This window comes from Chiloscyllium plagiosum, chromosome 15 (assembly GCF_004010195.1).
Source record: "Chiloscyllium plagiosum isolate BGI_BamShark_2017 chromosome 15, ASM401019v2, whole genome shotgun sequence".
Classification (NCBI taxonomy): domain Eukaryota; kingdom Metazoa; phylum Chordata; class Chondrichthyes; order Orectolobiformes; family Hemiscylliidae; genus Chiloscyllium; species Chiloscyllium plagiosum.
The window spans coordinates 35563518-35576717 of record NC_057724.1 but is presented as its reverse complement, the minus strand read 5'-3'; the positions used below and the strand labels follow the sequence as shown (position 1 = coordinate 35576717).

Here is a 13200-nt window from a genome sequence, read left to right as displayed (position 1 = left end):
GAGGTCATGTTGTGGCTGTACAGGACATTGGTTAGGCCACTGTTGGAATATTGCGTGCAATTCTGGTCTCCTTCCTATCAGAAGGATGTTGTAAAACTTGAAAGGGTTCAGAAAAGATTTACAAGGATGTTGCTAGGGTTGGAGGATTTGAGCTGTAGGGTGAGGCTGAACTGGCTGGGGCTGTTTTCCCTGGAGCGTCGGAGGCTGAGGGGTGACCTTATAGAGGTTTATAAAATTATGAGAGGTATGGATAGGATAAATAGACAAAGTCTTTTCCCTGGGATCGGAGAGTCCAGAACTAGAGGGCATAGGTTTAAGGTGAGAGGGGAAAGATATAAAAGAGACCTAAGGGGCAACCTTTTCACGCAGAGTGGTACGTGTATGGAATGATCTGCCAGAGGATGTGGTGGAGGCTGGTACAATTGCAACATTTAAGAGGCATTTGGATGGGTATATGAATAGGAAAGGTTTGGGGAGATATGGGCCGGGTGCTGACAGGCGGGACTAGATTGGGTTGGGATATCTGGTCGGCGTGGACAGGTTGGACCGTAGGGTCTGTTTCCATGCTGTACATTTCTATCACTCTGTCACCTAGTATGGTGATGAAACATCTGAAAACGAACCTCACAGCTCAGCGCGCAAACCTACATCCACAATGTTGATGTTTATGTTACGATATATTGTTTTATTTATTAAGTATTGAATGCAGTCTGTCAAAGATAATGCACATTGAATTAATTATCAGTTTTTCCAAAATAGCTAGTGAATATATTCCTTTGGTTTTAGCATTCGTCTTTCAATATTATATATGGCTGCAGAAGTGTTCCTACACAATGACAGATTAAAAACTAAAGCTACAAATCTTCTCAAAAGTCACTAATGAATATTTTCATTCAGGCCACAAGGATGATTTGTGGGAAATATAATGTCTCTCTGCAGTTAGGGTGTGGTTGACACGTGTGCTCATTTGTAAGTAATGCTACAAAGGTGGGAATGAAGATGCAGAATAAAACAAATTTTAGTTATTTTTGCTGGACAAAGAATACTCAATGCTGCTACTTGTTGAGAAAAGTGGCCATAATCAATTTGCCACTACTGCTACCACTCATTTTAATGAACACAGCTTTGCTAAAAAGTATTCAGAACACAGAATATGCTATAAAGAAGTGTGCCAAGGGAGATAAGGATTAAAAAAAATTTAACTGCAAAGGAGTTGTGCATTGAGGATAAGTTCTGATCTAGTTCATAATGGAAAAATTAGCATGTCGAAAGAATGATAATTAAGCTCCATGGGAACAAACTGATGAAACATTTGTGTAGGTTTAGAATCCCAATTTCTGAGGGTAAGAGAGAAGCAATGATAGAAAATGAGATCAGATTGTGGCCAGATGTGGAGTCTTCTATGTGATTTATGAATTCATTTTACACGCAGATACAATTACTATCTCCAGAAAAATTAAGGAAATTTCAAGTCTGCATTGCAAATAACTGAACTGTATTGCAAAGCTTTACAAATACTTTACTAAGACTAGCACTTGGCCTTCCTTCATTATAGCCAAATGTAACCAAGAAACAATGCACATTTAGACAGGTGGTGTGCGATTTCCACCCATTCTTGAAGAATACAGACATAGAATATAAATGATCATTTTTATCTGAATTTTCAATTCTACCCCAATTTCAGTATGTTGATGCTCTCTCATCTCCCTGAATGATAATTACATAGTTCCAGTAGTACCTCAGATCTTTGACCTCAAAACAGCACATAAGCTTCCATTAGCTATGTTTGAATTCCACTACACATGCACAATGTAAGTGTGCCGTCTTTGTTTGCCAAACTCTGCATAATCTCATCTTCATTGACTTTGTTTTTCAGGTACTGTCAGCAGCTTCAGCAGCAGGCGTCTCTGTTGCTTTTGGTGCCCCCATCGGGGGAGTTTTGTTTAGCCTTGAAGAGGTAGGAGATTTTGTCATACTTAATTTTTAACAAAATTGGACAACAAGAACTTTTAATAATCAGGCAACAGTACAGGTTTATACTGCTGGGATGATAGGAGAAATTCACCAAGGTTATCACTGAACATTGCCCTGAGAATTGCTGGGCGTATTGGATAGAACTTGGACTCCTGTGTATGTTGTTTACCCAGCCAAGCTGGAATCATTCTGGCACTTGTTTTCTGAAGCTGTTTTCTGGGTTTAATCTAGTCAATTGATTTCTATTTTTCTTTTTACCAGATAATTTATTGGAAGGAATTTATTTTGGGCACCTTTTGATGCTTATGTTAAGATATATTGTTTTATTTATTAAGTATTGAATGCAGTCTGTCAAAGATAATGCACATTGAATTAATTATCAGTTTTTCCAAAACAGTTAGTGACTACATTCCTTTGGTTTTAGCATTCATCTTTTAATATTTATATATGGCTGCAGAAGTGTTCCTACACAGTGACAGATTAAAAACTAAAGGAGTCAATATTCAAATACATTGACCACTATATCATCAGGTCTTGTGGAAATATAGGCACCTGTCTTTGAAACTTAACTGTTAGCCGAATTTAGATTGTATGGTTGTATTAAAGTGGATATTCTGTGCTCTCCCGACCAATCAGTCCAGAGTTAATTTTTCTCTTTGGAAATTTTAACAGTGATCATCCTCAAAAATGGATAAATGGTTCCAACCTATAGCACCACAAATTATATTTACTTAACATCAGAGATAACCTTGTTGTATATGTAAGCTAACATAAGTGCAGTCAGAAGGTGCAAAACCTTTCTTTTTGGAGCACATTGTTGAATTAGTTAAATAATTGCCAAATATTAAAAAGGGGTACTGCAAAGATTGACACTGGTTGTGTAATTGTTCCAAAAGGCTAGATAGCTATATCTTTGATTACACTTCTGTTTCCCCTCCAGGTCAGCTATTACTTCCCTCTGAAGACTTTATGGAGATCATTTTTTGCTGCATTGGTTGCAGCCTTCACACTCCGGTCTATTAATCCATTTGGGAATAGTCGCCTTGTGCTGTTCTATGTAGAATTCCACAGCCCCTGGCATTTGCTGGAATTAATCCCTTTCATCCTCTTGGGAATCTTTGGAGGATTATGGGGAGCTTTTTTTATTCGTGCCAACATTGCCTGGTGCAGAAGACGCAAGACCACCAAATTAGGGAAGTACCCAGTTCTTGAGGTCCTTGTTGTGACTGCCATCACTGGTATTTTAGCTTTCCCTAATGACTATACTAAGATGAGTACCAGTGGGCTCATTTCAGAGTTGTTCAATGACTGTGGACTTTTGGATTCATCACAACTCTGCGATTACATTAACGATGTCAATAGCACCAAAGCCGTTGATGACTTGCCAGATCGTGCAGCAGGTAAAGGTGTCTACATGGCAGTTTGGCAGCTGGCTCTAGCGCTGGTGTTTAAAGTTTTCATCACAATATTCACATTTGGTATGAAGGTAAGGACAAATTCCTGAGGACAAATACATGTTTACATTCTTGAAAGATACTGGGGTATGAATGGATTTACTAATTGCATTTTAAATTTGAAAAATGATACACAGCAGAACAAGTAAAAAGTGACATTAATAATGTTTATAGTGTAGCAGTGCTTCTGAGAATGTTGTCAGATATTTAGTTGCTGGAGGCATTATCGCAAAAGTCAAATCTGTTGTCAGTTGACATCCACACCAATGCGTTCCTATTAAAGATACTAATCAGAAGTAGCAACTCTGGTGCTTGTTTGCCCCTTGTCCACACGCCAATTAGTAGGAAAATAAATGTATGATCTTCATCATTACTACAGCTGAGCTCAGCCATCCCAATACTGGGGATGCGCTGCACTGTCAAAAATTATGGTCGTCTGGTTAAGTAATAAACCAAGACCAATCAGGCTCTTCAGATAAGTGTCCAAGATCACGTGCTATTATTTGAAGAATAGAGCAATAGTTTTAATGGTGTCAGATTCAGTACTTATCGCTCATCCAGTTTAAGTTATAGAGTCATAGAGATGTACAGCATGGAAATAGACCCTTCGGTCCAACCCGTCCATGCCGACCAGATATCCCAACCCAATCCAGTCCCACCTGTCAGCACCCGGCCCATATCCCCCCAAGCCCTTCCTATTCATATACCCATTCAAATGCCTCTTAAATATTGCAATTGTACCAGCCTCCACCACATCCTCTGGCAGCTCATTCCATACACGTACCACCTTCTGCATGAAAAGGTTGCCCCTTAGGTCTCTTTTACACCTTTCCCCTCTCACCCTAATCCTATGCCCACCCCAGGGAAAAGACTTTGTCTATTTATCCTATCATAATGCCCCACATAATTTTGTAAACCTCTATACGATCACCCCTCAGCCTCCGACACTCCAAGGAAAACAGCCCCAGCCTGTTCAGCCTCTCCCTATAGCTCAAATTCTCCAACACTGGCAACATCCTTGTAAATCTTTTCAGAACCCTTTCAAGTTTCCCAACGTCTTTCCGATAGGAAAGAAACCAGAATTGCATGCAATATTCCAACAGTGGTCTAACCTATACCCTGTACAACCACAATATGACCTCCCAATCCTGTACTCAATATTCTGAATTATTTAGTCTTTTAACTTGTTGTTTGTTGGATCTTTCTGTGAACCAATAACATATAGACCTATTAGCTGGTTCCACATCTTAGAATGTAAGAAGTAAGAGCAGCATGAGGCAATTCAGCCTCTCTAGCCTGCTCCACCATTTAATATGATCATGGCTGATCTCATCTTGGCTTCAACTCCACATTCCTGCCCACTTTCCATAACCCTTCAACTCATTAGTCAATTAAAAACCTGTCCATCTACTCAATGTCCCAGCACCCATCACACTCTGGAGTAGTGAATTTCAGTTTCACAGCCCTCAGAAAAGTAATTTCTCTTCATCTCTTTTTAAACCTGTTACCCTTTATCCTAAAACTTATGACATCTCATTCTAGATTGCCCTACACAAGGCAACGTCTTCTTTGTATCTACTTTGTCAATCTCCTTTAGCATCTTGTGTATCTCAATTATGTCTCCTCTCAATCTTAAACTCCAGAGTGTATAGGCCTAAGATGCTTAACCTTTCTTCATCTCCTGAACTTCCTGTGAGCTGCCTCGAACGCAACTGCGTTCCTCATGTGAGTGAACCAAACTGTATGCAATTCTCCAGGTACAGACTCACGAATGCTCTGTACAGGTACAATGTCACTTCCGTACTTTTATCATCTATTCCTTTAGCAATAAATTGCAGAATTCCATTATCTGCTGTACTTGCATACTGGTTTTTTGCGAAGTTAAAAATCAGACAACACCAGGTTATAGTCCAACAGGTTTATTTGGAAGTACTAGCTCCTTCATCAGGCAAGTAGTGGGGCAGGATCATAAGACACAGAATTTATAATAAAAGATTAAAGTGTTATACATCTGATGCACTCAATACATTGCATCAGTTTTATGATTCAGTATATGGATGTACCCACTAGAGAAGGTGCAAACCTTGACCTACGCTTGGGAAATAAGGCAGGGCAGGTGACTGAGGTGTCAGTGTTGGAGCACTTTGGGGCTAGCAACCATAATTCTATTAGTTTTAAAATAGTGATGGAAAGGGATAAACCAGATCTAAAAGTTGAAGTTCTAAATTGAATGAAGGCTAATTCTGACCGGATTAGGCAAGAGCTTTCAAAAGCTGATTGAGGGCAGATGTTCACAGATAAAGGGATGACTGGAAAATAGGAAACCTTCAAAAATGAGATAACAAGAATCCAGAGACAGTCTATTCCTGTTAAGGTGAAAGGAAATGCTGGTAGATGTAGGGAATGCTGGATGATTAAAGAAATTGAGGTTTTGGTTAAGAAAAGGAAGGAAGCATATGTCAGGTACAGACAGGAGAGATCGAGTGAATCCTTAGAGTATAAAACAGTAGGAGTATACTGAAGAGGGAAATCAGGAGGGCAAAAAGGGGAGATGAGATAGTTTTGGCAAATAGGTTTAAGGAGATTTTGTAAATACATTAAGGACAACTAGGAAGAGAATAGGAGCCCTCAAAGATCAGCTAGGCAGCCTATGTTTGAGCTACAGGAGACGGGAGAGATACTAAATAAGTATTTTGCAACAGTGTTTACTGTGGAGAAGGACATGGAAGATAGAAAATGTGGAGAAATAGATGGTGACATCTTGGAAAAATGTGCATATTACAGAAGAGAAGGTGCTGCATGTTTTGAAATTCATAAAGGTGGATAAATCCTCAGGACCTGATCAGGTGGACCTAGAACTTTGTCGGAAGCGAGGGAAGTGATTGCAGGGCCCCTTGCTGAGATATCCATATCATTGATAGTCACAGGTGAGGTGCCAGAAGACTGGAGGTTGGCTAACGTGGTGCCACTATTTAAGAAAGATGGTCAGGAACAGCCAGGGAACTATTGACCAGTGAGCCTGATGTCAGTGCAAGGCAAGTTTTAGATTAGATTAGATTAGATTAGATTAGATACAGTGTGGAAACAGGCCCTTCGGCCCAACAAGTCCACACTGACCCACCGAAGCACAACCCACCCAAACCCCATTCTCCTACGTTTACATTTTCACCTAACACTATGGGCAATTTAGCTTGGCCAATTCACCTAACCTGCACATTTTTGGACTGTGGGAGGAAACCAGAGCACCCGGAGGAAACCCACGCAGATACTGGGAGAATGTGCAAACTCCACACAGTCAGTTGCCTGAGGTGGGAATTGAACCCAGGTCTCTGGTGCTGTGAGGCAGCAGTGCTAACCACTGTGCCACCCACAAGTTGTTGGAAGGAATCCTGAGGGACAGGATTTACATATATTTGGGAAGGCAAGGACTGATCAAGGATAGTCACCATGGTTTTGGGTGTGGGAAATCATTTCTTACAAACTAGATTGAGTTTTTTTGAAGACATAACAAAGAGGATTGAGGGCAGAGTAGTAGATGTGATCTATATGGACTTCAGTAAGGCACTCGATAAGGTTCTGCATGGGAGACCGGTTAGCAAGGTTAGATCTCGTGGAATGCAAGGGAGAACTAGCCATCTGGATGCAGTACTGGCTTGAAGGTAGAAGACAGAGGGTGGTGGTAGAGGGTTGTTTTTCACATTGGAGGCCTGTGACCAGTGGTGTGCCACAAGGATCGGTGCTGGGTCCACTACTTTTCATCATTTATATAAATAATTTGGATATGAACATTGGAGGTATAGTTAATAAGTTGCCGATTATGCCAAAATTGGAGGTATAGTGGACAGCGACGAAGATTATCTCAGAGTACAGCGGGATCTTGATCAGATGGGCCAATGGCCTGAAGAGTAGCAGACGGAGTTGAATTTAGATAAATGTGAGGTGCTGCATTTTGTAAAAGCAAATCAGAGTAGGACTGATACACTTAATGGTAAGGTCCTAGGGAGTGTTGCTGAACAGAGACTTGGAGTGCAAGTTCTTAGTTCCTTGAAAGTGGAGTTACAGGTAGACAGGATAGTGAAGAAGGCGTTTGTTATGCTTTTCTTTATTGGTCAGAGCATTGAGTACAGGAGTTGGGAGGTCATGTTGCGGCTGTATAGGACATTGGTTAGGCCACTTTTGGAATATTGCATGCAATTCTGGTCTCCTTCCTATCGGAAAGATGTTGTGAAACTTGAAAGGGTTCAGAAAAGATTTACAAGGATGTTACATGGGTTGGAGGATTTGAGCTATAGGGAGAGGCTGAATAGACACTGGCTTTTTTCCCTGCAACGTCAGAAGCTGAGGGATGATCTTATCGAGGTTTACAAAATTATGAGGGGCATGGATAGTATGATAAATAGACAAGTATTTTCCCTGGGGTGGGGGGAGTCCAAAACTAGAGGGCATAGGCTTAGAATGAGTGGGGAATGCTTTAAAAGGGACGTAAGGGACAACTTTTTCACACACAGGGTGGTTCGTGTATGGAATGAGCTGCCAGAGGAAGTGTTGGCAGCTGGTACAATTACAACATTTAAGAGGCATCTGAATGGGTATATGAATAGGAAGGGTTTAAAGGGATATGGGCCAAATAGGGCTAGTTTAGGTTAAGATATCTGGTCCGCATGGATGAGTTGGACCAAAAGGTCTGTTTACATGCTGTACATCTCTGACTGAGTTGTATGGCACTTTGATCTTTCCCTATAAATTCTGTGTCCTATGATCCTGACCCTCTCGCTGCCTGATTAAGGAGTAGTGCTCTGAAAGCTTGTCCAAATAAGCCTGTTGGATTATAGCTTGGTGTTACGTGATTTTTAACTTTGTCCATTCCAGTCCAACACCAGCACCTCCATCATAGTTTTTGCGATTAGTGCATGAGGACACCCAGATGCCTCTGCATTGAAGCACTCTGGAGTTCACTCTATTTAGTTGATCATAATTTCTGTCCCATTCAAGTTATTAAAATAGGTAGTAAATAGTGATACCCAAGGACCCAATCCTTTTGCACCCTACTAGTTACATCTTGCCAAGCAGAAAACCCTTTGTCAAAGCTAATAAATTACCCCTAACACCTTGTGGTCTTACCTTATGTATTACCTTTGTACAGCACCTTTCCCATTTTTTTCGAGAAGCCCAGGTAAATCATATCTACAGGATACCAATTATCTACCTTGCTTGCTGCATCTTTGAAGAGCTCTAGTCAAACACAATTTACTCTTCTTATGGATTGCATTTTTCCTTTCCAAATTTTCCAAATATTTTTAATAATTGATTCGAACAATTTACCAATAACAAATGTCAAACTAAGTAATCTACAGTTCCTGACTTACTGCATCTCTCTCTTTTTGAATGAGGACATTATATAAGCATTTCCTTTCCTACAACCAGGGAAGTTTGGAATATTCTAACCAAGTTTATGGACCCTCTTGTCTGGTCAATTGTTAGGTTGGTATTCAACACCCACCTCTTTTTCTTCAGAATTTCTGGTCACGTCAGTGCTCTTCTGTCCAGCCTTCAGATCTTCCCCATAGATCACCAGAAGCCCAGGATGGATGTGGTTAATTTTGTTTGAAGTTTAAGTCTCATATTATCAAAGAGGAATTCTGTTTGTTCCAGAGTTTCAGGATCTTGTTCCAATCACATTTAGGTATGTCCTTATTCGTTTATCAAATGTGAGTGTCACTGGCTGGACCAGCATTATTTACCATCCCTAAATGCCATTCAACTGAGTAGCTTGCTAGACTATTTCAAAACGCAATAGGAGTCAACCACATTGTTGTGAATTTGGATCCACATATAAGATGACAGATTTTATGTCCGAAAATGTCTCTAGTAAACCAGACGTGTTTACAACAACCAGCAGTGGTTAATATGGTCACCGTTAGATTAGATTTTAATTCAGATATTATTGAGTTCAAATTTCACCATCAGTCATGGTGGGCTTCAGGCTAATGTCCCAAGAACATTAGCCTGGGATGCTGGATCACTCGTCCAATGATGTTACCACTGCTTCCCCATTATAGTACTTAGAAGTAGTTAGGTGCAACAGAAATAATTCAAATGAACAAAACTTAAATGCTAATAATCATAGAAATTACGTTTGTTCTTTTGGAGATAGAAAACTTTGAAATGGATGAAGCAAACAAATAGAGGTAGGTTCAGATATTTATTTTATTGAACCTTCAAATGGAAATTGGAATAACGTAATGGAAATCTTAAGTTAAAACATGAGTAAATAAAAAATTGCTGTAAAGCATCATAATTATGGATCCAACTGGAACATGTAACAAAATAAGAGGGTAAATTTCTGACTGAACAGAAAAACCAAGTGGTTTAATATAAAATAAAAAATATATAACATTGCAATTGTTCCTTTCAGGGTTTTTAAAGCAAATATATACTGCTGAAACGATAATAAATGCTGGAACAGGACTGTACGATGTGTTACAAAAGATCAGCATAATATGGTGTGATCAGTGTAATGAGCTTAGTTCGCAAAACGGCTGTGACTACCATTATAGGATTGATTGGTACTTTTGGTGCTTCATTTTTGTCGAAGTGTTGTTTGAGGATTTGCTGGCTCCAATTAAACATGTGCTGTAAGATTGTAATGAAAGTGAATATATTTAATAAGGTTCAAAGCTATTATAGTTATGTTGAACCTCTATGATATGACTATTGTTCTTGAATATTTATGTAGGTTCCCTCGGGACTCTTCATACCAAGCATGGCTGTGGGTGCAATAGCTGGAAGACTTCTAGGAATAGGAATGGAACAGCTAGCTTACTATCACCATGACTGGATCATCTTTAAAGGATGGTGTAGCCCTGGAGCTGACTGCATCACTCCAGGGTTATATGCCATGGTCGGTGCTGCTGCATGCCTAGGTAAGAAAATTAATTTCAAATATTAATGTTTTTTTAAATCATTAAAAATTAATACTTGGTCTGCCACTGCCCAATTAGTTTTGTGTCGAATAATATGTCGCACATTCTGGGTAAAAACTTTATTTTGCTTTACCTGGAGGGAAGTCAAAATAAGTTTTTGTGCCTTATCATATTGTCTAAATATTACTATGCTATATTTTCAACAATTTGGTTTGGTAATTGTGTACAGTCATGAAAGCCATCAAATTAATTATGAAATAATCTATCTCAAAAATCTCACACAACCAGGTTATAGTCCAACAGGTTTATCTGGAAGCATTAGCTTTCGGAGCGCTGCTCCTTCATCAGGTGGTTATGACAAAACTCAAAATTGTATTCTACTTCAACAATGTTGTTGAGAACACTGAGAGAGTGCCATGTTCACAATCTGAAATAATTTCAATAAACCATTCCTATTTTTCTTTTTTCAGTGTTGCTATTAAAATGCATCTATTTGGCTTTGCATCCCCTATAAACTAAATACCACAGTCAGGCAGTTTTCTGCTGCTGTGATAGGTGCATACCCTCGTGGACACACTCAATCCTAGATTACTGATGACCTTAGAGCATAGAACATTACAGCACAGTACAGGCCCTTCGGCCCTCGATGGTGCGCCGTCCTGTCATACCAATCTGAAGCCCATCTAACGATTCCATGTACGTCCATTTGCTTGTCCAATGATGACTTAAAATTGGCAAATCTACTACCGTTGCGGGCAAAGCATTCTGTACCCTTACTACTCTCTGAGTAAAGAAACTACCCCTGACATCTGTCCTATATCTATTCCCCCTCAATTTAAAGCTATGCCCCCTCGTGCTCGCCGTCACCATACTTGGATAAAGACTCTCCCTGTCCACCCTATCTAACCCTCTGATTATCTTATATGTCTCTATTAAGTCACCTCTCAACCTTCTTCTCTCCAGCGAAAATAGCCTCAGCCTTTCCTCCTAAGACCTTCCCTCCATACCAGGCAACATCCTAGTAAATCTCCTCTGCACCCTTTCCAAAGCTTCCACATCCTCCTTATAATGCGGTGACCAGAACTGTACACAATACTCCAAGTGCGGCCGCACCAGAGTTTTGTACAGCTGTAGCATAACCTCATGGTTCCGGAACTCGATTCCTCTATTAATAAAAGCTAAAACACTGTGTGCCTTCTTAACAATGCTGTCAACCTGGGTGGCAACTTTCAAGGATCTGTGTACTTGGACACTGAGATCTCTCTGCTCATCTACACTACCAAGAATCTTACATTAGCCCAGTACTTTGCATTCCGGTTACTCCGACCAAAATGAATCACCTCACACTTGTCCACATTAAACTCCATTTGCCACCTCTCAGTCCAGCTCTGCAGCTTATCTATGTCTCTCTGTAATCTACAACATCCTACATCACTATCCACAACTCCACCAAACTTCGTGTCATCTGCACATTTACTAACCCACCCTTCTACGCCCTCATCCAGGTCATTTATAAAAATGACGAACAGCAGTGGACCCAACACCGACCCTTGCGGTACACCACTAGTAACTGGACTCGAGGATGAATATTTCCCATCAACCACCACCCTCTGTCTTCTTTCAGCAAGCCAATTACTGATCCAAACTGCTATATTTCCCACAATCCCATTCTTCCGCATTTTGTACAATAGCCTACTGAGGGGAACCTTATTGAACGCCTGGCTGAAATCCATATACACCACATCAACCGGTTTACTCTCAACTACCTGTTTGGTCACCTTCTCAAAGAGCTCAATAAGGTTTGTGAGGTACAACCTACCCTTCACAAAACCGTGCTGACTGTCCCTAATCAAATTATTCTTTTCTAGGTGATTATAAATCCTATCTCTTATAACCTTTTCCAACACTTTACCAACAACTGAAGTAAGGCTCACTGGTCTATAATTACCAGGGTTGTCACCGAGACCAGGTTACATCATTGGAAGATAAAGTGAGGCTGATCAAAAGTGCCCCAGCTCCCATGTCTGCTCAGGAGCATGGGTCTTTCCTTGGGCTGGTGAATTAATACAGGAAGTTATTAAATAGGCTGGCCTCCATCCTGGCTGAGCCTTGGAAATGGTCGTATAGCCAAGTCATTGCTTTCAGGAAAGTGAATAAACAGCTATAATCCTCTCAGGTGTTGGCACACACTATGATCCCAAGTGAGATCTGGTATTAACTTGTGATGCCTCCCTGTATGGCATTGGCATCCAGGACTTTGGCTCATGCAAAGTTGAAGTACGCCCAGATAGAGGAGGAGGGTTTCACAATCATATTGGGAGTCAGGAAGTTCCGCCAACTCCTTTATGGGTGTAAATTTATAATAATAATGATCACAAATCACTGTCAGGTCTACTTAGGGAGGACATGGCAGTGCTGCCCGTGACTATTACTACGTGCGTGTAATTACAAGTTGGAACACTATCTGGGAAGCCAAGTAGCAAATGTGGCTACATGCACCACTGGGTGGTACTGCCACAAGAAGAACCCGTAAAGGTTTTTAATTTTCTGGAAAACTTCCAGTTACAGCTGACAATATCAGATTTTGAACACTGAAAGATCCGATGCTGGCAAAATGAAACAGCTGGTAGGGATGGTAAAAAAATCAAAGGGCCTTCACAACCAGAATCAAAATCTTTTTTGACTCAGAGACCAGATCACCAGAGAGAATGGCACATTATTATGGGGAGCAAGTGTAATTATCCTCAGCAAAAGTCGCTGCCAGATACTGGCTGAACACCAAGGTTAACCAGAGGTGTCCATAATAAAGATATTGACAAGAAGTTATATCTGCTGACCAGGCTTGGATC

The 13200-nt window shown here is 40.4% G+C and overlaps 1 protein-coding gene across 5 annotated transcripts in view; it reads left to right on the top strand.

Moving 5' to 3' along the window:
• clcn5b (chloride channel, voltage-sensitive 5b) overlaps positions 1-13200 on the top strand; it is a 158148-nt gene that overhangs the window by 126741 nt on the left and 18207 nt on the right. For all 5 annotated transcript variants that reach the window (XM_043704689.1, XM_043704687.1, XM_043704688.1 and 2 more), the window contains 3 exons: positions 1877-1957; positions 2915-3460; positions 10165-10351. In XM_043704689.1, coding sequence (XP_043560624.1) covers positions 1877-1957; positions 2915-3460; positions 10165-10351 — 814 coding nt within the window. The remainder of the gene's footprint in view (positions 1-1876; positions 1958-2914; positions 3461-10164; positions 10352-13200) is intronic.